The following is a 27,543-nucleotide window of genomic DNA, read 5'->3' as shown; positions in this document are numbered from 1 at the left end:
ACCCACCAACAACCCCCAAAAAACAGGCCTCTCTAAACAGAATTTTCTGTAATAGAAGAGGAACTTCCTGGAAGTAGGCATCTTCTCCCTTGCTCCCTTCCCTTACCTCTTTGTTGCAGGAATTAAATAAGGTCTCTCTCCAACCTTACCAATTGTATAGGGTCCTAAAAAGCCTTTTGGAATGGGGGATGATACTTTGGGAAGGGAAAAGAGCTTTGCTTTCCTACTAAACTAAAGTAAAATCCATAAGTAGGTATTTCTTACAACTCAGAACATGAAATGCTGTAGTTTTGATTTTCTTCTTTCCTTCCTTCAGTCTGAGCAGAGAATGTGTGTTGCATGCAGCTTTTACTCATCAGTCTTAATGGTGGTTTCTGCTGTCCAAGAGAACTTGCCGAATGACCGTTCAGCACAAGTCCGGTGAAGTGTTTTGAAACCACTTGGTATTGTAATACTCAGCGGGGCTTTCATTATAATGAACTTCAGTAGGTAGTTTGTTATACATGAAATAGCTGAGTACACATATGGTGGTGAAACACATTACGTATTGGAGCTCTTGATTGATATATTAAAATAGTGCAGGTTTTATAGATCTGCGCTTTAACCCAATGTGGATAGATGGTTAAGCAGCTGGACCTAAAACGTATCATTTAAAATCATAGATAACAAGAAAGAACTTCAGGCCCAATTTAATATTTAGGGAATTTTTCTTGGGGTGGCACTGTGCTTTCCAAAGGGTTCCCTGCCCCCAGTTAAATATTAGGAATGTTTGTAAAAAGTGTTCAGAGAAGAAACATTGCATTGCAATCTTCTATAGCTTGTGTCCAATCAGTGGGCATCTATTTGTTATTAAATAGAAATTGTGGGGGAAGATTTGCTTTCCCATTTCAATACTTTTAGATACACTTATAAATGTACCTGATGTTCTTTGTAGTCAGGCTTCCCACTGAAGCGACAGAAATATAGGGAAAGCTGCTAGAAGATCATTCTTCTGTCCCCTCCCCCTCTCTACTAGCTTTGTCCCAGTATCTAATAAAGAAATGTAATATTGGAATGGAAAAAGAAATGAATCTGCAGAGGAGCTGATTGCCATAACATTTCCTTAATCTCTTTTACATTCATTTGTAGTGTCATTCATTCATTCTTTTCTTTGCTTATTCATTCAAAATTGTCTGTTTTTAGCTTGGACTCGGTGGATTGGGACCTTCTGTCTCTCTCCAATAGCTGATCCTTTTGATGGTTTCTGAGCTCTCCTGAGAGTCTAGAAATGATCTAGCTTGTATTTTTGGCATGCCTCTCAGTGAGCCCGTAACATGCACGTGCACACGGAGTAGAATTTAATAGTGATCTGGAATTCTGTATATCTTTGGATGGTGCTCAAAGATATAGATTTATTTCCTTTTCCCTGCCTTCCCTCTGCCCCTTGCCACCTGTGTGTACCCATTTGGGGAAGGAGGGCATGTGAAAAATAAAGTTTGTGTTTTTGTTTCCTGGTCTTGATCCTGATCTTGATCCTAAAGAGCTGCTTCTGAAGAATGAAGCTGGTAGGCTGATTTACCTAATGGGCAAAATTTGGGTTGTAAAGGCATTCTGGGGTGTTTTTGTTCTGGAATACTTGGCAAATGGAACTCGCTACTTCCCATAGTGCTTTGTTCTGGATTAAAAATTGCTATAATAGAATTAAATTAATAGAGTCATGAAATCTGTGTAGAAACCTGTTCCAGTCAGGCCATCTTGGCTAAAAAGGAATTTTGGTTGCTTGTTGCGGAAGTTACAAATTGCAGAGTCTGATTCTGCTTCTATCTGTTTGATTCCTCTAGACGCAGGTGCAAGGCCAGGCAGCTTCTGGTACTTTATCAGGTGGTGTGCCATCCCAGCCTACCCCACTCACTCAGCAGGTAAGAAAAATGGTTCCTAAATCCAAAACTAATACATATTTGATTTTTAAAACTTGCTGGCTGGCTGTTTTTGGTAGTCCTAAATATTTTCAGTGTTGCTTTTTGTTGATTTGACAGGCAGGGAGACGTCTCTGTAGTTTCAGATTGGGCGAGGGGAAAGGGTTCTTGAGTTTATATGGTACGTACCAGTTGGTTTGGACCCAGTCAATTGTGCAACTTCTGTATGGTTTAGTGACTTTTACTGCCTTCATTTTGACTAAAATACATCAATGAAGACCTGTTTTGGATAAACTTTACTTTTTCAGCTCCAAAGGGGTTCTTCTTTTGTTTTAAATAGGCAAAAGGGTACATCTTCTCTACTCCACAGACTCCTTAAAGTTACCATATCTCACTTCTAATATAAGTTTGTTTTAGAAGCTGGAATTTTGAAGTACACATTTTGCTATAGTACATGTGGAAGATGTGGGAGGCAATCTTAATGAGAATGTCTAAGCATGTACACCTTGTAGGTAATGTTTGAAGACTTGGGTCTCTTCCCTTGGGCTCTTTTTTTTTTTTTTCCCAACTATTAAAAGAAATTAGTCATCTTGAGCTTTGGTACAACTATCTTGCAGAAGTGTTTTGTGAATACTGTCTTTGCATGCCTTTTAGGAAAGGCATATAATCTTTCCCTTTTATCTTTTGGAAAGGGAATTCAGACTAACCTAGTGTAAGTAACCTGATTATAATAATTAAGGGATGTGAGTTGGTGCAGACATGAATTACTTTATGGTAGCTCTATCCTTTTCACCATTTTGGTGTTCCAGTTCCTGTTTGTGTAAAATCTAACTCTTCCAAACTTAAGGTTCCACTTGATGTCAGATAAAACAGACTTCAGTCATTTTTTTAAATTTCTTGACTTTCTTTAAAGTTATACTATAGCTATCACAGCTTTTAATGTTAAACAGCCAGACTTGAATCCTACAAATTAATACCTGTATGTGCGTTGTTTTTTGCTTGGGTTCACAGAAAAGATTCCACTCAGATTGTCAGTTCTCTTGACACCTTAGTGTGCTCTCTTCTGGGTAGCACTATATCTGTCTTTATATATTGCACAGTATTGTTTATTACCTTTGCACTGAAAATCTGTGTACATGCATTAATTTTTGCTGTGACAACCTTGGACTAGGGATCAGTGTTGGTGTTAGTTTAGTACTGATTACTAAAAATGGTTCTCCTGAACAGACTGCAGTTAAATTTTTGAGAGTCTAGTTGCCTGGGGGGGGGAGAAGGCAGGGGGCAAGGAGGAGCTGACTGTCATCTTGGGGTGCTTATTGAAAGTGGGGAAACTTGAGAAGCTTTCTCTACAGAAAATATATTTTATCACCTCCTCTCTGCCACAGAGCGCACAGCAGCTACCCGCTTCCCAGCAAACAGGACAGTTTCAGTTGCAGCAGCCACCAGGTTCCAGTGGAGGTGCTCCAACACAGTCTGTTACTCAAACCCAGGCTCCACAGATCATGCCAATGCCTCAGGCACCAGTTGGGTCACAGGTAAACAAGCTTGGTCTTTTTGATGTGAAGGAATACTGTCTTCTGATGGACTTCCCGGCTGTCCCTCTTATGTTCTATCTTCCTTCTCTAATGGTTCAAAGAGTTGCAGGAGGTGACATGTATATCTTTCTTACCAATTTGTCAGGAAATGATGCATGTGTGTAGCTAGAAAAAACATTCTTTGGAACATGTGGCAGAAGTTCAACAATATAGGCTGAGGATCTGTCACAGTGTCTGAAATGTGACTAAGGTACAAGTTCAGAGATTAACCATATACTGTATTATCTCTATTTTGAGAAGTTTTGTTTACCATTATTTTGAAGCCCTGGATGAACTGCACTTCTAGGACTATTTTTTTTTTATACAGCCATCAGAAACATCAGCTCTTTAGGTGATGAGCCACGTGTACCTTCTCTTTCAGACCTATCTTCTTGCCTACCCAGCCTTTCCTCCCTCCCCTCCCTCCCTCCCTCCCTCCCTCCTGCCTGCCTTCCTTGCCTAAGATGCTTCTCTTTCTGAATGGTTTTACTGCCAACTGGCTTACATTTCTGTCTTCAATGTGTAAGCCTTAATAATTTTTTAAACTGCTTTTGTTGCCTGTTCATCACCTAAATGCTTTTTCCAGTTATGTTGGTTTGCTTCAATTTATGAGGTATGCCATTCTTTGAATGCTGGCACAGTGACTTTTTAATTCTCATTGCTTCATGCTTATATCCAGAGGAGGTAGATTTCAATGCTTTTTGCTGGGGCTGGTACTTTTCCATAAGGAAAAAAAATTGGCTTCAGGGAGAAATCGAGGAGATCAGAATCTGCTTATATACAAGCAGATACTGTAGCAGTGGTGAGACCTTGCTGGTCCATCATGGAATGTGCATTTGTTGGAAAAGCTCACTTGAAGACCTTCAGGGAAAGTGTTTCAAAATGAGAACTTTGAGACTGTAATCCATTTTCCAGCCACTCTGCCAAGTACACCCTCCACCCCACTCCTGAAAGGTTGTGGTAACTAAAGTAATTCTTTCTTTGACTAATGCATAACAATTCTGCTTTCTGCAGCCCTGCTTCCTAAAAAATCTTTCTATTTTTCTTTACCTCCCCAGCTTCCTGTTTCCCAACCAGTACCGATCATCCAAGGCGAGCCTCAGTTACCTGTTGCAGCATCTTCTCTCCCTCAACCATCAGTTGCCCCAAACATCCCAGTTGGTTCTCATTATATCCCTGTGGGACAACCCTTGCCAACTTCCCGGCTCCCCCAGTTCTCAGCGTCTCAGCTGCCCATGGCAGCACCTCATGTATCAGTGGCTCAGCCAGGTTTCCAGTCTCTGCCCATGTCTATGCCAGCTGCCATTAATCAGCCTCTACTCACTCTAGCCACATCTGCTGCAGCAGCTGCTATCCCTGTAGGATCAACTGTTGTCCCTAGCCAGCTCCCTACGCTTCTGCAGCCTGTGGCCCAGCTGCCCAGCCAGGTTCTCCCACAGCTCCTGCAGCCAGCTGTTCAGTCCGTGGGATTGCAGGCCAGCCTTGGACAAGCTGCTGAAGCTTCACTTCCAGCTGGAGATGCTTTGTACCAGGTATTATCGCAAGCCAGAGAGCCCTTTTCCATGTCTTGCCAGTTCCTCTAGGGCACTAAGTCTGAGTGGGTGCTGCAAATATTAGTGGATATCTGAATTCTAGTACAAGTCAATAAGCCACACTTGCACTAAATGACAATTCTGTCATTACAGATGGCATGAGAAGGCTGTAGTTTCGCAAAAGCTTTGTTGAATGGCCAATTATTGTTCTTTTTACTTTATTTTTTTGTTGGCAATGGCATTTGTAAAATGTCAGGAAAAAAGTAGCTGCTCCAAGATACTGCTGTCAGTTAGAGTAAGAAAATGGTAGCGTCTGTGCCAGCGATCTCAACATGGTGCAGTGTCTTGGAAAAAATTGTGCAATTACACCAGTAATTAGCCAGTTTGTTGATCCTAAAATTAACTGAAGTGACAGATGCAAGCCATGAAGTGGAGGGATAGTGGAAAGCACTTTGACAGCTTCTGGTTTAGTCAAATAATGTTATTTTTGTACTTGGTGTGAAAGTGGTAGACTGCATAGCAGAGGAATGTTCACAGTGTGAGCTTCACTGTTTTTAATGTAACGCATGCACAGTGAAATGTGCACAATTCCAGAGTACACAGTGGTAATAAGTACTGCTTGCTTGTATGTAGAAGCATTCTTAATACTCAAATCAGTTCAGGTGATGATAGATGGGTAATAGGGACATTAACTATAAGTTACTGAATATTAATAGCATCAGTTGTGTAACAGTGGGTATTCAGCCTGCAATTTCTTCAGATTTTCCATTTCAAGATTTCATAGATAGCTATGAGGTAAGGTGTAGAAGGTGAGGCTACTTTCCCTGGGAACTCTGAGAGCCTTGGAAAAAATCTTCTGGTTCATACTGCACGGTATCTCTGGAGGTAGGTTTGTAAGGTGGTCTGTGAAGTGCTTGAACAGTGAAGGGCATTAGGTTGGAAGGTGCCTCTGCTGCTTTACTTGCTATGTTTTTTCCCTTTTCTCAGTTGTTTGTTGCTGGTTTCTTAATTTTTGTCTTGAAATGCACTAACTTGGCTCCTTCATTTCTGTCGCAGGGCTTCCCATCTCGGTTGCCGCCACAATACCCAGGAGACTCAAATGTTGCTCCCTCCTCTGCTGTGGCCTCTGTTTGCATCCCTTCTGCAGTACTATCCCCTCCCATACCCACTGATGCATTGGCTCAGCCAGGCTACCTTACAGCAGTGGTTCAGCCTTACGTGGAACAGAATGTTTTAGTTCCTTTGGGTGGTGTAGGAGGACAGGTCCAAGTGCCCCAACCTACAGTGAGTTTAGCACAACAGGTCTCAGCTGCATCCTCACAGCAGGCAGCCTTAGAGGTAAATGCAATCTGTGTTGGGTAAATTTTTAAACTATACATTTCAAGGCATGTGGGTGTATGTGGGGGAAACTAACCCCTTCCATGTTGGTCTTCAGATGGGCATTAACGAATTTAAAATGACTTTTTCTTACAGCAGAATGTCATGCCAGTGTGGGGACCTTGTTGCCACTGGTTGTTCTGTTGGGAAGTGAGTGTGCCTCTCAGAGGCAAAACCTGCTAGCACTTCACTTCTTGCTAATACTTTAGATCCTTTTTGTCTTATACAAGACACTGCAGTTGATAATCCTTGAGAATCTCTCATTATACCTGTTCCCTGCAGCATTGTTGTTGCTGGGAGAGAGATTTGAATGGTCTTTGTTCTGCATTGGCTTCCCTGTTGCACATTCTGCTAGTAAGACTGGCTGCATGGCAAACTTTGTAGCAGATAGGATGGCTGACCTCACCAGGCACTGAGATTTGCTTTAGAGCTCTTTGTTGGATGCCAAGATTTGAGCCTACTAGATGCTGGTTGTTTAATTGTTTGAAGGGTAGTGCTTTTGGCTTCACGGATTGATTTGAGGGAGAAAAAATGAAATGTGAGTGAGAGCAGTGAGGATACAAGTCTCATTGAGTTTCTTGAAAAGTTTTCTTTCTTCACAGGGGGTTTCTCAGGCTTCTGTTCCAGAGTCTCTACCACCAACACAGCAACCTCCTGCACAAACTACTCCATTGACTTCTTCCATGGACAGGCAAGCAGGGATTTTTTTTAAATAACTAAGTTGAATTCAAATGCTTAGATATTGGCTAAGAGAAGGCTTTTTCTTCTAAGGTGGTTATTAAGCATCTGTTCTTTACGTGAGCTGATTATCAAGAGCTTGGAAAATAGAAATTGACATAACTTCTATTTTCCTTTGAAGGCTTTTCTCCAGTGCTGAGAAGCATTATTTTTAAGCAGGGCCTGGGGAGAATGCACAGTTTGTGCAGAGACTTTCTTCTCCTAATCTGTTGTAGTTGCACACAATAGGGTGCTACTCAGTCCTGTTATTACTGAGAGTTTAATTTGGGGGTTGGATATTACAGAGCTTGATACCTCATCCAGGAAAGTACGCTTAAACTGATTAACTTCAAAAGATGTATTTTATGAACGATTACCTTTTTAATGTGTGGTAAAATACTTGTTACTCAAGTGACCATCTAATATAAGGTTTAACCCTCCTCTCCTTCCCTCCATCCCCCTCTTTCTTCAACTAACCAACACTATCCTGAGATGATGACTAATCTCTTGGGGTGAGGGGAGGCAGGGATTAGTTGGTTACAAAATGCTGGGGAGATAGCTTTATATTAATGAAAATTAAATTTATTGCTTTCATTTTTTTTAGTGCCCATTCTGATGTAGCTTCAGGCATGAGTGATGGCAATGAGAACGTTCCAGCATCTAGTGGGAGACACGAAGGGCGGACTACCAAACGGCATTATCGGAAGTCTGTACGCAGCCGCTCTCGCCATGAGAAGACTGCTAGGCCAAAATTGAGAATTCTTAATGTGAGTTAGTGTACTCATTTTAATTGTTGAAAACTGCTTTGGCTAGTCAGCTAAAGATGGTTGGCTTATTCCTATCCCCTTCTGATTTAATTAATCATAAATACTGATCAGCTTCCTATTTGAAATGGTTACTTTTACCCAGCTTTTTTTCTCCTACAGCTTAATGGCACAAAGCATTCTTTCAGTTTTAGAGGTCTTTGTTCTAGAGATCAACTGAGAGGTGTGCAGGGGAGCATTAAGTATATTAGAATATTGAATTAGGAAGTTATGCTAGAAGCTGCTTCCGAATATTTGCTTTGCAAGCCTTGCTCTTAGGTTAGAAATGGGTTAATTTTAAGTCTGGAGTTTAAGAAGTCTCACAATGCTTATTGTGTTACCAGTATATTTTTCTCTAAAATGTTGAGGGTAGACTCTTTTTTTCTTTTCTTCCTTCCGTATAAGCTGTAAGGGTTAAAATCGGCCTTCCATAGAAAGGCGCTAGAAATACAGCATTCATTCAGATTGGTGTGGTTTAGAGTTCCCTATGAGTTTTGGCATTCAGTGCACCTGGTAGCAGGTTAGAAAGTTAATAAAAGAACTGTAGGAGGTAGAGATCCTTTTTATCTTTTAAAAACCAGGGAGGTTGTAGTGTCTTCTGCAGTTCAAGGTGGAAAGCATACTTCTTTTCTTCTAGGTTTCAAACAAAGGTGATCGAGTGGTGGAGTGCCAGCTAGAGACACACAATCGGAAAATGGTTACTTTCAAATTTGACTTAGATGGTGACAACCCTGAGGAAATAGCATCAATTATGGTAAGTCGTAATTCGGGTGTAAATGAGGAATTGAACCTTGTTGTTAACCATATTAGTAATGCAAAAACAGTTTTTTGGACCTGCCTTCCTGAACTGCTGACATGGTCATGGTTTCTCTCTGTTACACTCTTTTGTTTCCTGTTCCACTAGTTTTACTAATACCACAAGCAAATTTGTATCTCTTGTGACCTCCATAGTAGATAATAAGTCCAAAGTTAACACGTTGTTATATTCTTCTAAAGATTTGGGTCAGCTTCTGTTTGAGAACTTCTTTCCTCCTCTGAATTTACTTCAGTTCTTACATACTTTGAGGTCTCAGATCTTACTATGTTGTCTTGTGAGCTGACATAAGCTGCAGCCTCCATTTCTTCCATATGTATTTATTTTTCTGTTACTGGGGGAAGTTTCACTCTCTTTCATACCACAGGTATGAATGCTATATGGCTTTTATCTACTTTGTGCATTATCATCAATGGCAGAGGTACCTTAACTGCTCGTTATTAGTGGCTTGGCCTAGGGTAGTCTATATACAGTTGAAATACCACTTCTTAAACTGAGTTTGTGAACAGGACTCCGGGCACAAGTAGATTATCTGCCAGCTACTGAGTCCTCATTTGGACAAATATATATATGCCTTAACTGTTTAAAATTAGTATTGGCATAGGTTAAAGAACCTTGCTCTCTTGCTCACTCACCATGTGAAATATGCATTGACATAACTTTTATCAAATACTTTTAGTACATGTTGTTCATTAATAGGGGTAGTACCTCAAGAAAACACCAACAGTATATATAACACTTCAAAGTAGTCATGCAAACCATGTAAAAGGGGCATCCCAACCAAACCATAGAATGCATTTGTGATTTAGTTAACTATTGTCTGTATCTTCCATATTCACTATATATAAGCAGATGGATATTTATAAAATCACTCCCCCAACAAAACCCTTAACTGTACTGCACATGTTTTCCCTGTAGAGAGAATAAGCATGTGACAGTCTTATTGCCCAACATGGTACTTGGTAAGGACTGGATGATATGGTGATGAGGGTGGAGTGAGAACTTCGTAGTGTCCTGTCCATCAGTGCCCCATTTCCCTCCCTCCTCCCATCTCCTTCCTTGGGATTAATTCTTGGTGTCTTTAACTGGTAATTAAGCATTTTAGATGCTTTTTTAAAATATGTATCTAATTCTTAATGTAAGAAGCTGCAAGAGGAACTAGTTGAGCTGCCAGCTTTCAGTTTAACAGACTGCCCCAAGAAATTAACCTGAGATGCCAACTTCTTTGGATAAATGAGACTTGGGCTAGAAATGAAGTAGATCAGCTGTTCCAGGATGCTAGCAGAGCTAATCTGTTTCAGTGGGTGAAACATTTGTTACCTACTTCCCCACCTGCTGATTTTGTGGAACAGTGGGTATTATGTTCTTCTGGAGTTTGAGGGGCCCAGTCCTGCATTCCCTGGAAATCCTTGCATGGGATCAAGCCCTGGTAGGGCCTGCCTGGCTTTCCAGTCTTAGAGATGTGCCCTGGGGAATCCTGGGACACATCTCCACAAGCAGAGAACCTGGACTTTCCTTGCTTAGAGACGCATCTTTGGGAATCTTGGTATAAACTCTGTGACACCTACCTCTACATTCCCCAGGGCACATCTCTAACTGGGGAAAGCCAGGCAGGCATTCTTAGGGCTGGGGAGGGGACCCAGTCCTGCTCAGCAGTTCCTTGGGTGCACAGGATTGGGCCCCCTCAAACACCCGAAGCACCTGCCTGGGGCAGCTGAAGACAATGGGCTACCCTGGCTCTCACACCACAAAGCAAACAGACCCCACTGCTAAATAGCAGCACAGATTACTACCACCTTTTGTTGTGGTCACAAATTTTGGGCATTTATGGAGCAAAAAAGGACATAGATACTTGTTTGCTTAGCCTTTGTGCCACTTCCCTCTTTGAGTGATAGTCCAGTGCAAATAATGGAGGGTCAACTCAGAGCAAACCTTGCTATTCTTGTGGGTGCTAGAAAAAGACAATCCCTTTCTGCATAATTTGCCATTAAAGCGGAAGCATCCAGTTAGCTAGATAAGTGGTGCGTTTTGTGAGGAGGGGAGAGGCATATAGGAGTAATTGAAAGATAAGTATGGGTATTTGAATGGCTTGTGACCCATGGTTTTGGGATTTATTAGCGCCTCCTACCTATTTTTATTTATAAGTCACCGGGTCTTGTTTTATCTACAGGTGCAGAATGAATTTATCCTAGCGACAGAGAGAGATTCATTTGTAGAGCAAGTGCGAGAGATCATTGAGAAAGCGGATGAAATGCTTAGTGAGGATGTTGGTGTGGAGCTAGAAGGTGACCAGGGATTGGAAAGTGCACAGGCAAAAGATGACGGCTTCTACCCAGGAACGCAGGTAAGTGGATGAATTGGCTATACTCCTTATGTCCTCTGCTTTGAGTGTGAGTACAGATGCCCAGAAACTGGAATTCCCATTCTGTAGGAAATTCCAAAATTAAAAAACAAAACAAAAATAAAACTGAATAGAGAACTTCATTTAGAAAACTTTGAGACTCTACCTTTCTGACCTTTTTTTTTTTTTTTTCTAAGGCGTCCCCAGCATCCTGCTAGATGATGAGCTAGAAGCTTTCAAGGTAGTCTACCCACTAGACTGCCAAAAAGCTGGGTAGGCAAGTAGGCAGGAAGCTGTGCAGGTTTTGAAATCCTCCTGGAATATGGAATGTTTATATAAACTTTTGTGTAACTTTGAAATTTGCCACGCTTCCCTGGAATGTTTTGATGAACTTCTTATCAGAACAGAATTCTGATAAAATTATATTCATCAGAAAAATGAATGTTAACTTTGGGATCTGCTAAACAATAATGTGAGAGGAGGATATAAAACACGCTAATGAAGGAATTGTGCTTGTTAACTAGGTACATCTTCACTAACTGGTTACTGTAGTTGGATTTATGGTATTGTATACATTTTATCAAGACAATATTCTTAAATACCTTCTGCTTTTGCTGTGAAGTGCAACCACTTAAAACTTTAATGTTTTTTTGTCTTTGCAGAAATTGGAGGGGGAGTTCAAACAGCCTTCTGTGCCCCAAAGAATAGGTAAACTTTATAATGCTTTTTCAATAGTCTACCAGTCATGGTTTCTGTCTACTGATGAATGAAAGCACATGTGGAGTGCATAGCCTTCATGGTGGGACATGTTGTAGCAAGCAAGATATGGTGCATGTTTAATTACTGAACTTCTTTTATTTAGGTGTTCCCCCTAGCTCCTTCACCCAAGTTGTCCATTCTGCTGGAAGACGATTTATTGTCAGTCCTGTCCCAGAGAGTCGGTTAAAAGAACAGACGTTTTTCACCTCTGGTGTTCCCATAGGAAAGGAAATTCCAGATGTGGGTAAGTTAGCCTGGGCTCTCATTTTGGTGGCTAAATATTCATTCATATGTTCAATTAGTGAGACTCAATTCAAGTGGCCAGTTCCTAAAAACAGAATAAAAACTGAAGTATAAAGACCTGACTGTTCCAGTTAAAAATAAGCGTTTTGGACAGTGCTATCCATGATTTCTTTCTACCCGCTCCCCTTCTTCCCCTACAAAAGCCCAAGATGTTTCCTAATTTTTTGATATGCTAGGCTTTCACAGGGTTCTTAGGGTGCCTTAATCCTAATTTACAATACATACTCTGGTTTTGTAGTCCTAAGTCTTTTCTTTAAAAAAATAAATAAATCATCTTTATCATGCCATACGTAATTCAGTAGTGGGAGATGAGACATACTTTAGAAAACTAATTTAGGTGAACTAACCTCTCTCTCTGTCTCTTTCTTCCAGTTGCTGCCTCTCTATCCCATGGTCCTGGGATGAACCTCTCTCACTCTGCATCATCACTCAGCCTGCAACAAGCCTTTTCTGAGATCAGACATGGTCAAATAACTGAAGGACCGAGCACAGCTCCTCCAGTTTTTAACCAAACTGTACCACCATTTCCACCTGCAATTACTAGCATGGCTGGAGGCCCACAGCCTTCATCGGTGACTCCTTCGGCATCTGTCCCTTCGACCACTGGCATTTCTCTTCCAGTAACTCAGTCTGTTACATTGATCGCAGAACAAATGACCTCTGGAGTGGCACCGAGCACAGGTCTATCTGATTCTAGTCCTCCACCTCCAGCATCGCAGGCTGGGCAGCAAATAGCTGGAGTGACTTCCAGCATTAGTGCACCTGCTTCTTTTTCAGTAGCTACCACTTCACAGACTACCCAACTGACTGGAGAAATTATCCCTAGCGTCAGCATGCCTGCTTCCTTAGCACAAACGCAGCAGATTTCTGGAGGGTCTGCCCTTGTTGGTCTGCCAGGTGCTGTACCCCCACCTGCAACATCTCTGTCTGTTCAACAGATTGGTAGTAGTCCTGCAGCTCCAGCAGCTCCACAAATGTCTATCCCAGCTGTAGTTCAGAATGTGGTTTCACAGCCTTCTCAGCTGAGTAGCAGTAGCTGTACCCTCAGCCAGGCAGAAACGGTTGTTGTTAGTGCGCCACAACCACAGCCTGAGAGTACACAACTAGTAGATAAGCCACAGCTCTGCAGTGCATCTGGGCTGTCCCTTCCTATCTCTGTACCACTGTCCTCAGCAGTAGTGTCAAGTATGTCCAGTTCCATCACTCAGCCAGCAGTGGCACATCCTTTACTCATCCCATCGGCACTTGTATCAACACCTGTTTTACCCCAAGCAGTAGGTGCAGTCTCGACACCTGTGTTGCCTCAAGTTCCTTTACCTGGCATCCTCCCACAGCCAGTTGCAAACCTACCTGCAGTACAGCAGACTTTGATACACAGTCAGCCTCAACCAGCTCTACTACCCAATCAGCCTCATACTCACTGTCTTGAGGCAGATGTTGACACTCAGCCTAAAGCACCTGGTATTGATGACATAAAGACCCTGGAAGAAAAGCTACGATCTCTCTTCAGTGAACATGGCAATATTGGAGCAACTCATCCATCAGTATCTCTAGAGTCATCACTGGTAATGGAGACTCCGCTCATCCCTGGCATACCAACCACAGCTGTTGCACCAACTAAGCCCATGACATCCATCAGCACTTCTCTACCACCTACGAGTTTGCCCCTTGGACCAACTGGTTTAGTGGCAATGACACCAGTAGCCACACCTGGGCAAGTGGGAACCCCAGTCAGCTATGTTTCGGCACAAGGCAGCATTGCAGCAGCACCAGTGAAACCAGGGACTCCTCCCTCAAAACCACCTCTTAGCAGGGTACCGGTAAGCAATGCAGCAGTTTTGTAAACAGCTTCTAGCGTACCTCAGCAGTCTTTCAAAGAAGACTTTTCTTTTGTAGCAAGACCTGAAATCAAAACAAATGTGGCCAGTCTGTGCATTTCTTTGTTTTATTTCAGTTATGATGTATGAAGGAGAGAATCTTCTGTTTACCGTATTGCATTTAAATCTTTTCCTATGGAAGCAAATATCAAACTCTATATTATATCTCAGTAAGACTAAATAGGCTAGTTTTGGAGGAGGAATAAATAAACAGGTTTATTAGGAAACAAAAAAACCAGCAGATGGGTGTTTTCAAATCTATTTGACTTTGGAAATCTTTAAAGTAGCAGTCTTATTCCATTCTCTATTTTGGTAGTCAGGCATAATGTATAGGGAGACTGACGCTTCTCCATAGATGAGCCCTGCCTTCTGTTATAAACCTAGTCTTTAGGTGTGGCATTGTATCCTCCCAAGATCCTAACATCATGTATGTTTTGAGGTCAGTTTTTCCATCTTCCACATGCGTAGATCTGAATAACCAAATTTTGAGACCCTTTTGTGTAGAGAACACTTGACAGTCTGCAACATCCGTCCATGGAGGAGGTAGGGGGCAGAATATTTGTACTTGCACCTTACTAGGGAGAGTCCAGGACAGCTTTTTTCCCTCAGGTACAGGTGGGAAATGTGGCATCTCTCCATATGGTGAAGGCACTTTTTTTTATCTTGGTCTCAAGCAAATATAAGACTAGAGAAGGAGCCAAGGAACTTAATACAGGCCATGAAATGAATTCCATTTTATGATATAATGAGGAGGCACCATCATTAAACAATCATTTAGTAGGATCAGGACAGGCAGCTGGACTTCTAGACACAAGTAGACTGCTTTAAAGATTTCCACTACTTCATTTCCATCTGCCAGTGTCAAGAGTTCCTGAGATCTGCAGGTTTCCCTGACCTCCGTTGAAGTTGCAGTCTTTTTGCTCCCTCTTACAATCTTTTTTCATCCAGATTTTGTATTCCTGCTCCCTGTCTTAGATTTGCATCTTTGAGGATTTAATATAATGTATGGGTGTTTCCAAGGACTTCTGTCTTGGGTAGACCTGTGGTTTTTACTGATCTTCCAAGCTCCATCTTGGAGCCTGGTAACAGGGAAGTAAATCAGCCTTGGAGAAAAAATTAAACATAGGTGAAAGGTGGATATAGTAACTTGAGAGACTGTTCATGAAGAGGTTGAATGGCAACAGGTTGTTGCTGTAGTTGTTTGGCTTCCAAGCTTTTTGTGGAACTTTGGACCATGACAGGTATCCATCTCCAGTTAAGGCTGCAGTTATGGATGAGTCTTAAACTGCAAGCAGAAACTTTGCTAAGCTGGTAGGTGACTGATGTTAAATAACCATAAGTACCTGTACTCGCTTCATTTGTCTTATGGTGGCAATTGGGACCAGGTCCTCATGGTACTAGGTGGCATTAAAACACGAGAAATAACTGCTGTGAAACAGATTAAAAAGTTTTACAAGAATGTTGCACATGTAAGTGTTTGGGGAGAGGAACATAAAAGCAGAAAAATCAGACTAAGTTGAAAGAGCCTAATATCTGAAAGTAAAGTAACAGAAGATGAGAACTGGTAATGTGGTGATGTGGCTGTGATCTGTAGCTATAATTTCAAATGTTTGTGTTTAATTTTATTTGCATCTGAATGATATGTAATATTTTGTTGTGGAAAACTTCTTTGTAAATTTCTTTACCTGTAAATTGTTTACTTATTTTTAAGTTTAATTTTAGGTTAGCGAAGCTTGCCTAGAACTATTTAATGTGTTTTGAAGTTAAATCTTCACATTCCTATTTGAGCTTTGGGGAGAGCAACAGGAGCGTGCCTTCAAAGCATTCAGTGTAGTTTAAGGCATTAGTATCTAACATAATCAGTATGTACTTTGCAGGGGCTTTTAATGCCTTATCTCTCAGTTTGAAGTGTAAGAGAATTTGGGGTTCGCTTATTTGTATGAATGACGTTCTGCCTTATAGACTTCTGGCAGATAGACTGAAGAAACTGTGATGCGACAAGAGACTCTCCATTTTTTTTGTTTGCTGGCCTGCAACAGAGAAGGCTAGTAGCCAGTGTCCCAAAGCTATTGTACCTGCATTCTGAAGTCTGCCAGTTGTGCCCTTGAGGGTTGGACATAAGATGGGGAAAGAGTTAAAAATCCATACAAGGCAATTCAGTTATTTTAGTTGTTCCAGAAGTGGGAGGGATTAAGAACTGACTGGAATGTGCTGCCGGACTCTGCTATGAGGCTTAGGTGCCTCATTCTACCTTTTCTCAGTCTCTCTAACCCTTTCCATATAACCTGGCTAGATTTCCCTTTACCAAGGTGCATGTCCCAGTCATCTGCCTGGGCTATCAGTGACTGCAGGTTCATGAAGGTGATGGGTTAAAAAAAATGATTCAGGGAGGTAACAAATAATGTATCTGTATGGGTGAAAACTTCCTCATGCATTAGAAATGCCTGTTTTCTTTCTGTAAGAATTGCTTGGAGCGGTTTGCTACATTGCATGTATTCTGCCACTATTAAACAGCAGTGGAATCTGGATATAGAGGTGTCACAAGGAAACTGGGTCCAGTTTGATCCCTTTCTGGGTGGCTTTGCTTAAAGTTCATCTGCCTTTCTATTAGGAATTATAGTAACACTTCTCGTGAACCTTCCATAAAGGTGTTAAGGTTCTGGTTCATAACTCAAGTAACTGATTTAAATTGAATTGTGATAGGCTTTTTGTTTCCCTGTGGCACCTCAAAGTAAAAAAGCCAGTAAGTATCCTAGTTGCAGCAAATGTTACCTTTAAAATCCTTGCTTTCTTCCTAGGAAGTCTCCAGAGGGGAACCTTTTCAGGGTGATATGACATATTGTAACATGCTGTCTGATCCTTCTGTTTCCATGTCTGACGGACTCGCGTTTCCTGTTCATTATCCATAGGTGCTACCAGTAGGTCCTGAACTTCCAGCTGGCACTCCATCCAGTGAGCCGCTGCCACCCTTTCCAGGACCTTCACTAACTCAGGTGCTATACAACTTGGCAGACTTTCTATCTTTCAAAGAGCATGTTCCAATTAAACACTTCATTGCATGGTCTTGGCCTTCACTTTCTCCTCTTTCAGCTGTATAACCCCTTTGTATAATTGCAGCATGGACCAGAAGGTTGGAAAGGCTCACCTTTGGGATAACAGACTTTAATTTGAGCTGTAGGACCAGTGAATCGAGCTTAACTTTTGCCATTTTTTGTTTTGAGAGAGCTCTTAAATTAGAAACCAGTGTCTGCACAGAAGTTTGCACCGGGATTTTTTTTGGAGAGCTTTAGGATAGATGCTAGTTTGTCGCACAGCTATGTTTTGAACTATGTCTTCACAACAGTATATTTGCAAGTACATTAAGCATTGCCTTTCTGAGTTTCTGTTGCCAGTTAAAACTTCTGTAGAGTCCAGCAAATCAAAATAGAATATATTTCTGTAAGACGCTTTCATTGTGCATTCTATCATGTAAGTGCAAAACCTTTTTGAATCCAGGCGACAACTTCTGAAATGGCCTTAAGCCCAAGTCAGTGAAGCTAGCTAAAGCAAAAAACAGTTTTTTTTTGTTTTCTTTGTTTGTCTTCCAGGGACACGCACTCTTTTGCCAAATACAATTAATTCACTAAGTGCATTTTAAGTAAATGAAAGGAGGCGTTTAAACATAATGCTGCTGAAGTGGGCATCCTAGCTGATAGTAGGATCTAGTAGCAAAATTATAACTCTGGAGGGAAGACTCAATATCGCAGTACAAAACTTTACGCTGCAAATGCAAAATCGCTACCTAGTTTCACATTTTCAGAAAACCCCATGGGTTTTCATAAGCATTGCCAGAGATTTCAGTGTTAGTTTGTACTAGTTTTTATCACAGCTCTTTAAAACATCCAGTGCTGATTTTAAGGGCTGTTGTTCAAGCAGACTTGAGATATGCATTGAGTGAACGTTTGCCACATGGATAGCTGAGAAATTCTTTTTTTGTCTTGTTAACTTGAGTTTGGCTTACTGCCTTAAAGACGCACACCTTGGTGACTGTTGTCACCTCTCTTGTTAAAGTTGAGGGGCACTTCATACAATAGGTTGTGCAACTCTTGAGTACGTTTACAAGCAGTAAAGACCGGCAATAAAATAGAATATTTTCTAGATATGAAGCTATGAAGATGGAGACTTGTGCTGTGTACACATGTTCAAATGATCTGGAAGAATTTCCCCTGGCTTTTTTTGTTCCTTACCCTGAGATGCCTGAACAGACATGAGAAGGCTGAGCCACTGAAGAGCAGAGAGTTTGCTGTGCTGATGCTGGACAGCCCCTGTGCGCACATTTTGGTGTGCTCTGCAGATTCCCTCAGTCTGTCTAGGTAGAGTCAGAGGGCAGCAATGCATATGGAAGCCCCGATTTACCTGACCCAGACTGCTCAGGGTCAACCTGTGTTTCTCTGTAGCACAATATGGGATTGTCAAGAGGATGTGTTGTTCCCTGCTCAGCTGAAGCATCAGAGTCTAGTGAATGACACTGGCTCCTATGCCCCAACCCCAGGGAGCAAAGCATTCTGGGATGCTAGAAGACTGCTGTGGCCTCTCTCAGAAGGAAATGCATACGTACACTTTCTCCTGGGAGTGACTTGATCCTCGTTTTTCCTGGGCTATTTTTGTCTTTGGAGTTGCCATTTTTGCTCTGGGAGAAAAATCCTGGACGTCTGTACACTTGTGGCTCTTCCTGGGAGAGCAGGAACTCTCCCAGGAGAAACGGAGTGTATGCACATGGCTGTAATAAGCAACAACTCTAGTGTCAGACAGTTATTTTGTGAAGAAATGCAAGCTCCATTTCTCTTTTGAAGCTGCTGTTCAAGTGTACTTTGCCTGCAGATGTAACCCAATTTTGAGATTTAAACTTGTCGAGGAAATATGGATTCAAGTAGGCATCTGTTAATGCCTCTCAGACCTGCAAAATTACCCTTTTATAGATAAACCTTTACATTTATTATTAAAACTTTTCTAAAAGTATTAACCTTTTTTAGGGATGAAAATTTTCATGTTTTTTTGTCCGAAAGGTGAGTTGTTCTGGAGTCCTTATCTAAAAATCCTTTCCCCCATATTTGTTAGACATGAAACTATTTTCTCCTTTTTTAAAAAGATGCAACCCCCCTCTTTTTTTTTTTTTTTTTTATAGCCATTTTGACTGTAACTTTTAGAGCCTTAGTATTATGCTCTCCCCACCCAACTAGATATGCAGAAGAACTGAAAGCGTCAGACTTCTGCTGGGGAAAGTTGTACTCAGAAGGCCTTTTTTGACTCATTGTGGTCCCTTTTTTCAAGTCTGCAGAGGTGCTTATGGCTCACTAGCAGCAAGGATTATGCTAGTTACTTCAGTGTGATGTGAAAGATTTGATTTTTCTAACTGAAGCCATTCAATTCCACAATATGAGTGGTCATAGGGAAAAGTAACGATTAAACTACAAGTTTTTTTTTTTTCTTTTTTTCAATCTTAATATTAGATACTTTCCTACTCCTGGGTATAGCTAGGATAGTAACGTGTAGCCTTCTTATTGGTCTGAGTCCTCTGGCCTTTCAAAACGGCTACTAGAATGTCTGATGATAAAGGTGGTTTTATGATGGGGAGCAAAGAGATCTCCTCTTGCCTTGTACAAACAGGATTGTATCTTAATCTGTTTTACTAAAACCAGAAGGCTATAATTTAAGATTCAGATGAAACTCTTGGTTCAAGTACCAGGCCCTGCTATGGTTAGTTACCACTTTACAGAGCATGTTAACACACTTATCAAACTCAGCCTTAAAACTAGTTAAGTTGCTTGCCCCTCTCTTCCTGGTTGGGGAAGTGTGTGTGTGTGGAAATCCACTTCTTTTGGTTAGGAACCTTCTAATTCCCGATCTCTCTCTTATATATTTGACATTTTTTAGCTTCCTCCCTCTGTGATGTGTGCAACAGTGCAGCTAGAGAGAGCAGCCATTCCCTCTCGGCTTTTGTTTTGCTAGGCTAAACAAGCCAACCTCTTCTAGTCCTAAGAGGCTCTCCATTCCCCTGGCATTTCAAGTAATCTTTCTCTAACTTTTTGTTCTTGAACTTGGATAACTACACTTGTACACAGTATTTTAGAAAAGGCGTTACTAAGGCCTTATGCTATACCGTTATACTAAGTAGTCTTATGTGTATAAGGGCCTTGTTGCATGTTACACTTAGTTATATTAGATTTGTATTAAGCATTTAGTATGACTTTTAGTTTGCTGAGCAGTCATATGCTAATGTTTGCTACAGTCTAAATATAGAAACACAGATCTTAGTACTGCACTGGAGTGTTGAGTTGGCTTCTGTGGAGTCCCAGGGCTGAGACCTGAAAATTGGATGATTTTGGGGTCTCAGTCCTGGGATGATACAGGAGCCAGTTCAAGACTCCAGTGCAGTCCCAGGGCTAAGACCTGAAAAATCAGTTTTGAGAGAATTCCCCGTAGCCCCTCCCTGCTCCCCTGCATTCTTGTCTAGGTGCAGGGACCCACCTGAGCCAGTGGGAAACTTTTTTGTGCAATCCTGAGGCAGAGACTCAGTCTTATGGGTCCCAGGCTTGGGACTGCCATATTCGTATTATTGCAGTGGAGCAGTCTTGCATTATAGAATCATAGAAAATGAGGGTTGGAAGGGACCTCAGGAGGTCATCTAGTCTAACCTGCTGCTCAAGGCAGGACCATCCCCATCTGGATCATCCCAGTCGAGGCTTTGTCTAGTTGGGTCTTAAAAACCTCCAAGGATGGAGCTTCTACCACCTCTGTGGGTTACCTGTTCCAGTGCTTTACTACCCTCCTAGTGAGAAAATTCTTCCTAATATCTAACCTAAACTTCCCTTGCTGCAACTTGAGACCATTGCTCCTTGTTCTGTCATCTGCCACCACTGAGAGCAGTCTAGTTTCAACCTCTTTCGAACCCCCCTTCAGGTAGCTGAAGGCTGCTATTAAATCCCCTCTGTCTTCTCTTCTCTAGACTAAAGCCCAGTTCCCTCAGCCTCAACTCATAAGTAATGTCCCCAAGTCCTCTCACCATTGTTGTTGCCCTCTACTGGACCCTGTCCAATTTGTCCACATCCTGATACTCTTCCTTCAACAAAATTTTACTATGATTCAAGAGCACTCAGCAGCATGTGTCATTCTACTTGAACGCTTGGACTAGTATTTTAAGTGTGATTAACACATCAAGTATAATTTGCAGCAACCCCCTAAGCTATTGGCTGGTCATGAGTGAAGTCAAATATAAGTAAATCTCCACAGGGTTTTGTCATCAGGTTTGTAAGGAATCAGTGTCTTTTTTTGAATTCCCTGGTTTTTATGTGAGATTAATATGATACTGACAAAGCTGATGAAGATGCCCTTTGAGCCACTGAGTACCTATGAAGGTCATTTTTCTCTTGTAGCAGTGACCTTGGCTTAGAGCATCGGTTTCAGGACTTAATGATCTAGTTTATATGAGAGTGGAAAAGAATAGTGGTGCTGTAACTTGCAGGTGATACCTTTTAAGAGGTTCCATGAAGGTGGAAGTCTCACAGCATCAGTTTTTTCCCCCGCAGCCTTTGTGCCCATCCTGGAGATTCTAGGAAGGGGAATCTCTTGATAATGTTTTTTGTCTTGCATTTACAAACGAGCTGAGCCCTCTTCTTGCCCTTGGAATCTTTCTTTTGGCACGTCCTCCTTAAGTTGACTAAATTTTAGAAGGCTCCACCTTGAGTTGTTTGAAGTCTCAAGACTCCTTCTTGGGGAGGCATTTCCCTCTTTCAAGCAAAATCCTTTTTCATCTACATGGTTTGCTTTGGCTTAATGTTTATTGCTGTTTTCATTATAGATGTTCCTCTTTCTTGAAGGATTTACTTTGAGCTGCTTGCACTCCTGACCAGAATGGTACCTCTAGAAAGACTGAAATGGATAGATTTGTAACTCTGATTCTTTGTGGAAACTTTTGAATGAATTTTTCACCTTTTTTGCATCAATTTGAAGAGGAACCTACTTCTGAAATGGTTTTACTACCCTTCTAGCACCCTTTTTTTACTTGCTTGTTTCTGTAATTCTGTAGTTGACTCCACTGAAGAGCCTTTGCTGAAGTAGGGGTGCTGGTCCAGTCTATAAACTATTGTCAGTACCCCATCAGCCTAAGAAAGCAGCAGGCACAGGCAGCATCAGTTTCTGGTTGCTGCTGCCACTGGTCACAATTGCATGGCTGTGGCAAAAGCAGTCTTTTCTGTGCTGCCACCCTCGCCCCCACACCGCATTCAGATTCATCTGAACCTAAAATTGGTGCCTGAGGTGGTTGCTCCTGTCACCCCACCCTACTTACACCACTGCACTGTCTTTAAGGACTAAAACTGGAAAGCTTGGGAGGCTGTTTGGACTGAGTCCATTAAGAATGTTCAGAGAAATAGCATTACCAGTGAATTGCTCCTTCCTGTTTCTGGTTTCTCTGTATAGCTTAATATGCCACTTGTATACAGTAAATATATACTACAAAACAGCTAGGAAACAAAGGTAGTGGAGGTATTGTAACTTTACGGTCTGTTTATACTACCTCTACTCTGTGGTTGGGACATTGGGCATCTGGTAACTGTTGCTGTTTTTACTTCAGTCCCAGCAGCCACTGGAAGACCTGGATGCTCAGCTAAGAAGAACCCTCAGTCCAGAGACTGTCCCAGTAACATCTGCTCCTGCCTGTGTAAGTATCTTCAGTGTTTGGTGTTTAGTAGTCTTAAAATGATCAGATCTATGCTCTCTTAAATTGTCATTACAGGGTCAGTTTTTCGGGGTGCTTATTGCTGTCACTCTTTGCTTTCAAAATAAAAATACTTTGAAGTTTCAGAAGCTAGTAAATAGCATGCAGGAGAAAATACTGCGTGGCTTGTCCACAGTGACTCCTGGAGGCTTTTGAAAAGTGTTCTACTCTGGTAAAGATACCCCATTTAAAACAAAAATACTAAACCTGTTCCAGAGGCTTTGAGGATGCAGCAATGCAGAAGACTTGGAATAAAGATTGACCTATGAGCCTCTGATACTGAGGCAACTGGAACTGATAAGTATATGCAGAATGTGTACCTTAGCTTATATGGAAGAGGAAAGAAACTACCCTTTCTACAAAGGCACTAGGAAATTGTAATACCTAGTCTGAAAGTGTATTGTGGCTGGAGGGTCAGGGACAGGAAAGCTAAATTTTTTTTTTTTTTTTTTTTTAATACACCTCTGCATACTTAAAATTGAGTAGGAAGACTCAAGAGATCCTAATCAGTGCTGTATAGATAATAGGGGGATGGAGGGGGTGAAATTCAATTTGGTGCTGTGATCTGCTGAGAAGGAGGTTCCATATTCAGGTAAATGGTGTTTCTATAACAAGTAAAACTTCGCTGTGCACAGAAAGAAGAGTTCTACTGGCCACCAGATAGAATTGGTTGTGCAAGAGATTCACTGAGATCACCTGTTACTTTTGCCTGCAGTTGTCCTGAAGGAATTGAGAAAAACATTGATCCTTACCACAATCTGCCTAAAGCATCTTGCAATATCCAAAGGACAGCTAAAAGATTTTTTCTTGTGTTCATAGCCTGTACCAGCAGTTACCGCTCCAGTAACCGTTGTAGCAGCATCTGCACCTACACAGCCCCTAAAAGATGGTAAGAATCCTCTTGTTCTGGTGCTTCCCACCTTATTTCTTTGGAGGAAAGTGAATGGAGTGGCTGGGCATGTTTAAATGTCAAAACCTAACATTGCAGGGTTACTTCCTCTCTTCCCCCAGGAAAGGTACTGGTTTTGATACAGTAGGTGGCCATTTTGTAGTATGGCAGGTGGAGGCAAGGGATTTACTGATGAGTTTAGCTCATACAGGTTTTAAAACTGTTAATGTTAAATTTTTATATTTGTTTACTTGAATCATCATACATTTCTCACTAAAGTATAATTTCAGAACTTGGAGTGATTGTTTTAATCTTCTGTGCATGCTAATTACTCGACAAGAGTAAAGATTACATTCCTTGTCATGATCTTTGTGTACTGCAAAAAGAGGCGCTCTCTCCTTTTTCAACAGAACCAGGTTATTTCTCCTCTTTTTTTTTTTTTTCCCTAAACAGAGAGTGTAAGCCTGATTAAAACAATACTTGGAGAAAAGATTTGCTTCCTGACTATTCAGAGCAGATGTTGGATTTTCAAATCCTGAATCTATCCATCTGCTATTTGTACAATCCTGTAATGGTTCTAGGAAGTGTCAGGTATGTCCATTAGGGCTGTGCGAAACACCATCATTTTGCTTCAACATGTGTTTTGCTGTTACTAAGGGACAGTGTTTCGTTTAATCATTTTAAAGCACTGTCCTGTTTTGTTTCATCAAAACTGTTTTGCTGTTTTGACTTTGACATTTCGCCCATAAGGTATAGTGAAGAATCATGAAAATGCATAAAACGTTGTCATTGGTTGCCTGATCCAGATGCAAATTACAGGGATGGTAACCCCTTATGACGGCATGAAGCCTGCCAGGTTTCAAGGAGATTTAGATGTAGGGGTTTCTCAAACTGCACCCCAAAGTTTTTTAATGCAAAATTTGCCAGCAGCAGCAGCCTTCTGTCATCTGACACGCAGATCCAGGGGCTCGCACCCCCAGGAGGGCTGCAGGGCTGTGCTGGACTCATGGGGGTGCAGGGCCCCCGGGTCTGCACTAGATGACATGAGGTTGCCACTGGGGACCAGTGCTGGGTGCTGCCCGTGTCCAGTGTTGAACTTCATGGAGCTCAGTCCGGCAGCAAGAGACAGAGCGTGGCCCCGGCTCTGCCCACCTCCCGCCTCCAGGCTGTGCTCTGAGCAGCTCTGCAGCCCTATGGTGCTCAGCCTGGTGGTGGGAGGTGGCCAGAGCTGGGGCTGTGCTCTTCCTCCCTCCACTGGGCTGAGCTCCATGGGGCTGGCAGAGCCAATTGGAGTGCAGCCTGGCGGCAGGAGGCATGGGGAGCCAAGGCTGCGTTCGCCACCAGGCTGAGCTATGTGGGGTGTGGAGCTGCTCGGAGCACAACCCTGGCTCTCCCCTGCCTCCTACCACCTGGCTGTTTTGAAACTCAAAGCGTTTTGAGCACCTTCATTTCATTTCAAAGCCGTTTCAGTGCTTCTTGTTTCATTTTGATTTTGCTGTTTCGAGCTTGAAATGCATCAAAACAGCTTCAAAACTAAACACTTGGCAATTTCGCACAGCCTTAATATCCATGTCTCTACAAAAATAGTTGATGTACCTGGCTAGCTAAGTCTATAAGGTATGGACTTGCAGGAGTGTTGAAGTATCTGTTGCAGGTTCTCTTGTCTAGTTTTAAAGAACCTCAGTTACTCTTTCCACAAGTGAGGGTCGTAACACTGTTAGCTTTATTAATAATGAAATAATTCTCTAGTAGTGCTCAATGACTTTGCCCCATCTATGTTGAACTTTTAAATTTTAGGTCAGTTGAAATCTTTAATACAATGAATTTAAAACTTTTATCATACTCTTGGGCAGCTTTTAGTTGCATGGCTGGAATGTTGTCCTGGCTCTACGCTTCCTTCAGCCGTAGCTGCCTTTAATGGGATTTTTAGCTGTAAAGACAGATGTAAAGCTATGTTGTTGCTTCATGCTTCAAGTAATCTTTCATGGTAATTATGCTGATCTAACAGAACATGGTGTGGTGGGAGGGGATTGCAAGTTGCCAGCCCTGAAGACAGAAAATGAGACTACTGTACTGAACAAAAACAGTAGTCCTGAAATTTGCTTCGTTTAACCTTTGAATCTTTTTGCATTAATAAACTGGCTCCAGCTTTCATGCTGCTTAACACCTTGGTAGTGGAGATTAAATATAAAACTATAAATATATATATCTATAAATACATAAGTATAAATCATATGGAGGGAGAGGGAGAGAGATTTGTAGATTTATGTGTATGTATAGATTTTATCTATCTATTGGGGGGGGGGGTGCATGCGCATATATAAAAAATTATTCTACTCATGTTTGCCCCAGATGCATATTTCCAGGTTTAACGATTCCATTTTGCTGGCAGGGTCACCAAGGCAGTGGTGCACCTTAGAGTGAGAGACGTTGGCCAAATGAGATGGCATAGGTGTAAATTCTGCTTAGCAGAGCACTAATTCAGCTAAGCAGAATTTACACTTATGCTGTCTCATTTGCCCGACTTTTCTTGCTCTAGGGTGCACCACTGCCTTGGTGACCCTGCCAGCGAGATGGAATCGTTAAACCTGGAAATATGCATCTGAGGCAAACATAATGAGTAGGATAAACATACTGAAAAAAGTGTGGTCTCAAGCACTGCATAACAAAGATCATTGCAAGATCAGGTGAGGTGCACTGGTATATAGGTCCGTTTCATATTGGCACAGATGAAAGGAAAATTGACATTATTGGCAGTTGGCTTTTTTTTTAGCTGAAGTGGCCAATAATGTTGATGATAAATACTGCATGCATCATGGGTGCAGCCACAGTATGCATACAGCCAGGAGTGCAGCCCAGCTTGGAGAGCAGCATCCAGCTGGTAAATCTGGGGTGGGGGGGACAGATTGATACCCCCACGGTGAGGGAGGGAGTGGGGTTGGGGTAGGGACAGGCACTGCCTGGGTGGGGTGGGGCACAGGATGGAGCTGTGAGCAACTTGCCTCGGGGAGGTGGGCAGCTCCCGCCACTGCACACACCCCTGGGGGAGTCATGGGCATGTGCCCCCCAGATCTTTGTGGGGGGCGAGGGTGAACTGCCACTGCAGGCTGGGGCCAGGGTGGTGTCAGGCTTTTCCTGGTGGTAGGGGGCTGGGTTGGGGCTGTGCTTGGGGCGGGCAGCGGTGCTGCAAGGGGGGCTATGGGGTGGGCTACAGCCACCCCAAAATTTGTTGTAGCCTCCTCCCACTCCTTCCCAGTGCTGCTACGTGCCCCAAGAGGAGCCCCAGCCCAGGACCTCTGCTGGGAAGAGCCCAGCACCAGCCCCAGCCTGTGCAGAGGCAGCCCATCCTCACCCCACACACAAATCCAAGGGGCATGTGCCCCCCATGCCTCCCCTGGGGGTATGTGCAGCAGTGGGAGCTGCCCCCCCAGATGGAGCCACTTATGGCTCCATTCCACACCCTGCCCTGCCCCAGCTCCACTCCCTCCCTCACTGGGGGCCCCCTTTATGCCTCTTCCCTCCATCTCCCCACTTCCTCCCCACAGACTTACTAGCTGGATGTTGCTCTCCAAGCTGCTGGGCTACATTTTGGCAGTTAAGTAATTAAATATGACTTAGCCTGTGACCCTAATGAGTAGTTGGAGGAAGATTTAATTTCAGTGGAGTGATTTTTTTTCCAGCACAATTGATTAGTGAGCATCTGAAAATGTATCAAGAATAAATGCAACAATTGGTGGGGAAAAATACAGACATTAAGCAAGCTACACCTTTTTTATTTCAGTTTTTAGTTGAAATACTGCTAAAAACTCCCTTTTTATTTCTCTGCTTCAGTCAAATAGGAGATTTAAAACAGCAGTTCTCACTGTTTTGAGTGGTGTTGCGACCTCCTTAAAAGGGTGCCATGGCC

General features: G+C 42.3%; 1 protein-coding gene across 1 annotated transcript in view; it reads left to right on the top strand.

Annotated features, from left to right (window-relative positions):
* Positions 1 to 27,543, top strand: part of LOC109315922 (serine/threonine-protein kinase WNK1-like) — a 156,257-nt gene that overhangs the window by 112,834 nt on the left and 15,880 nt on the right. Inside the window, exons 12-26 of the mRNA XM_019543883.1 lie at positions 1,821 to 1,898; positions 3,281 to 3,430; positions 4,528 to 5,001; positions 6,058 to 6,339; positions 6,475 to 6,528; positions 6,981 to 7,069; positions 7,700 to 7,862; positions 8,536 to 8,652; positions 10,883 to 11,056; positions 11,716 to 11,761; positions 11,916 to 12,056; positions 12,488 to 13,935; positions 16,902 to 16,985; positions 22,604 to 22,690; positions 23,567 to 23,636. Coding sequence (XP_019399428.1) covers positions 1,821 to 1,898; positions 3,281 to 3,430; positions 4,528 to 5,001; positions 6,058 to 6,339; positions 6,475 to 6,528; positions 6,981 to 7,069; positions 7,700 to 7,862; positions 8,536 to 8,652; positions 10,883 to 11,056; positions 11,716 to 11,761; positions 11,916 to 12,056; positions 12,488 to 13,935; positions 16,902 to 16,985; positions 22,604 to 22,690; positions 23,567 to 23,636 — 3,457 coding nt within the window. The remainder of the gene's footprint in view (positions 1 to 1,820; positions 1,899 to 3,280; positions 3,431 to 4,527; positions 5,002 to 6,057; positions 6,340 to 6,474; positions 6,529 to 6,980; positions 7,070 to 7,699; positions 7,863 to 8,535; positions 8,653 to 10,882; positions 11,057 to 11,715; positions 11,762 to 11,915; positions 12,057 to 12,487; positions 13,936 to 16,901; positions 16,986 to 22,603; positions 22,691 to 23,566; positions 23,637 to 27,543) is intronic.

Source organism: Crocodylus porosus, unplaced genomic scaffold, assembly GCF_001723895.1.
Source record: "Crocodylus porosus isolate Cpor-Errol unplaced genomic scaffold, CroPor_comp1, whole genome shotgun sequence".
In the NCBI taxonomy this organism is placed as follows: domain Eukaryota; kingdom Metazoa; phylum Chordata; order Crocodylia; family Crocodylidae; genus Crocodylus; species Crocodylus porosus.
Note: the sequence above shows the minus strand (reverse complement) of the source record. Positions and strands in the feature narration are given on the sequence as shown.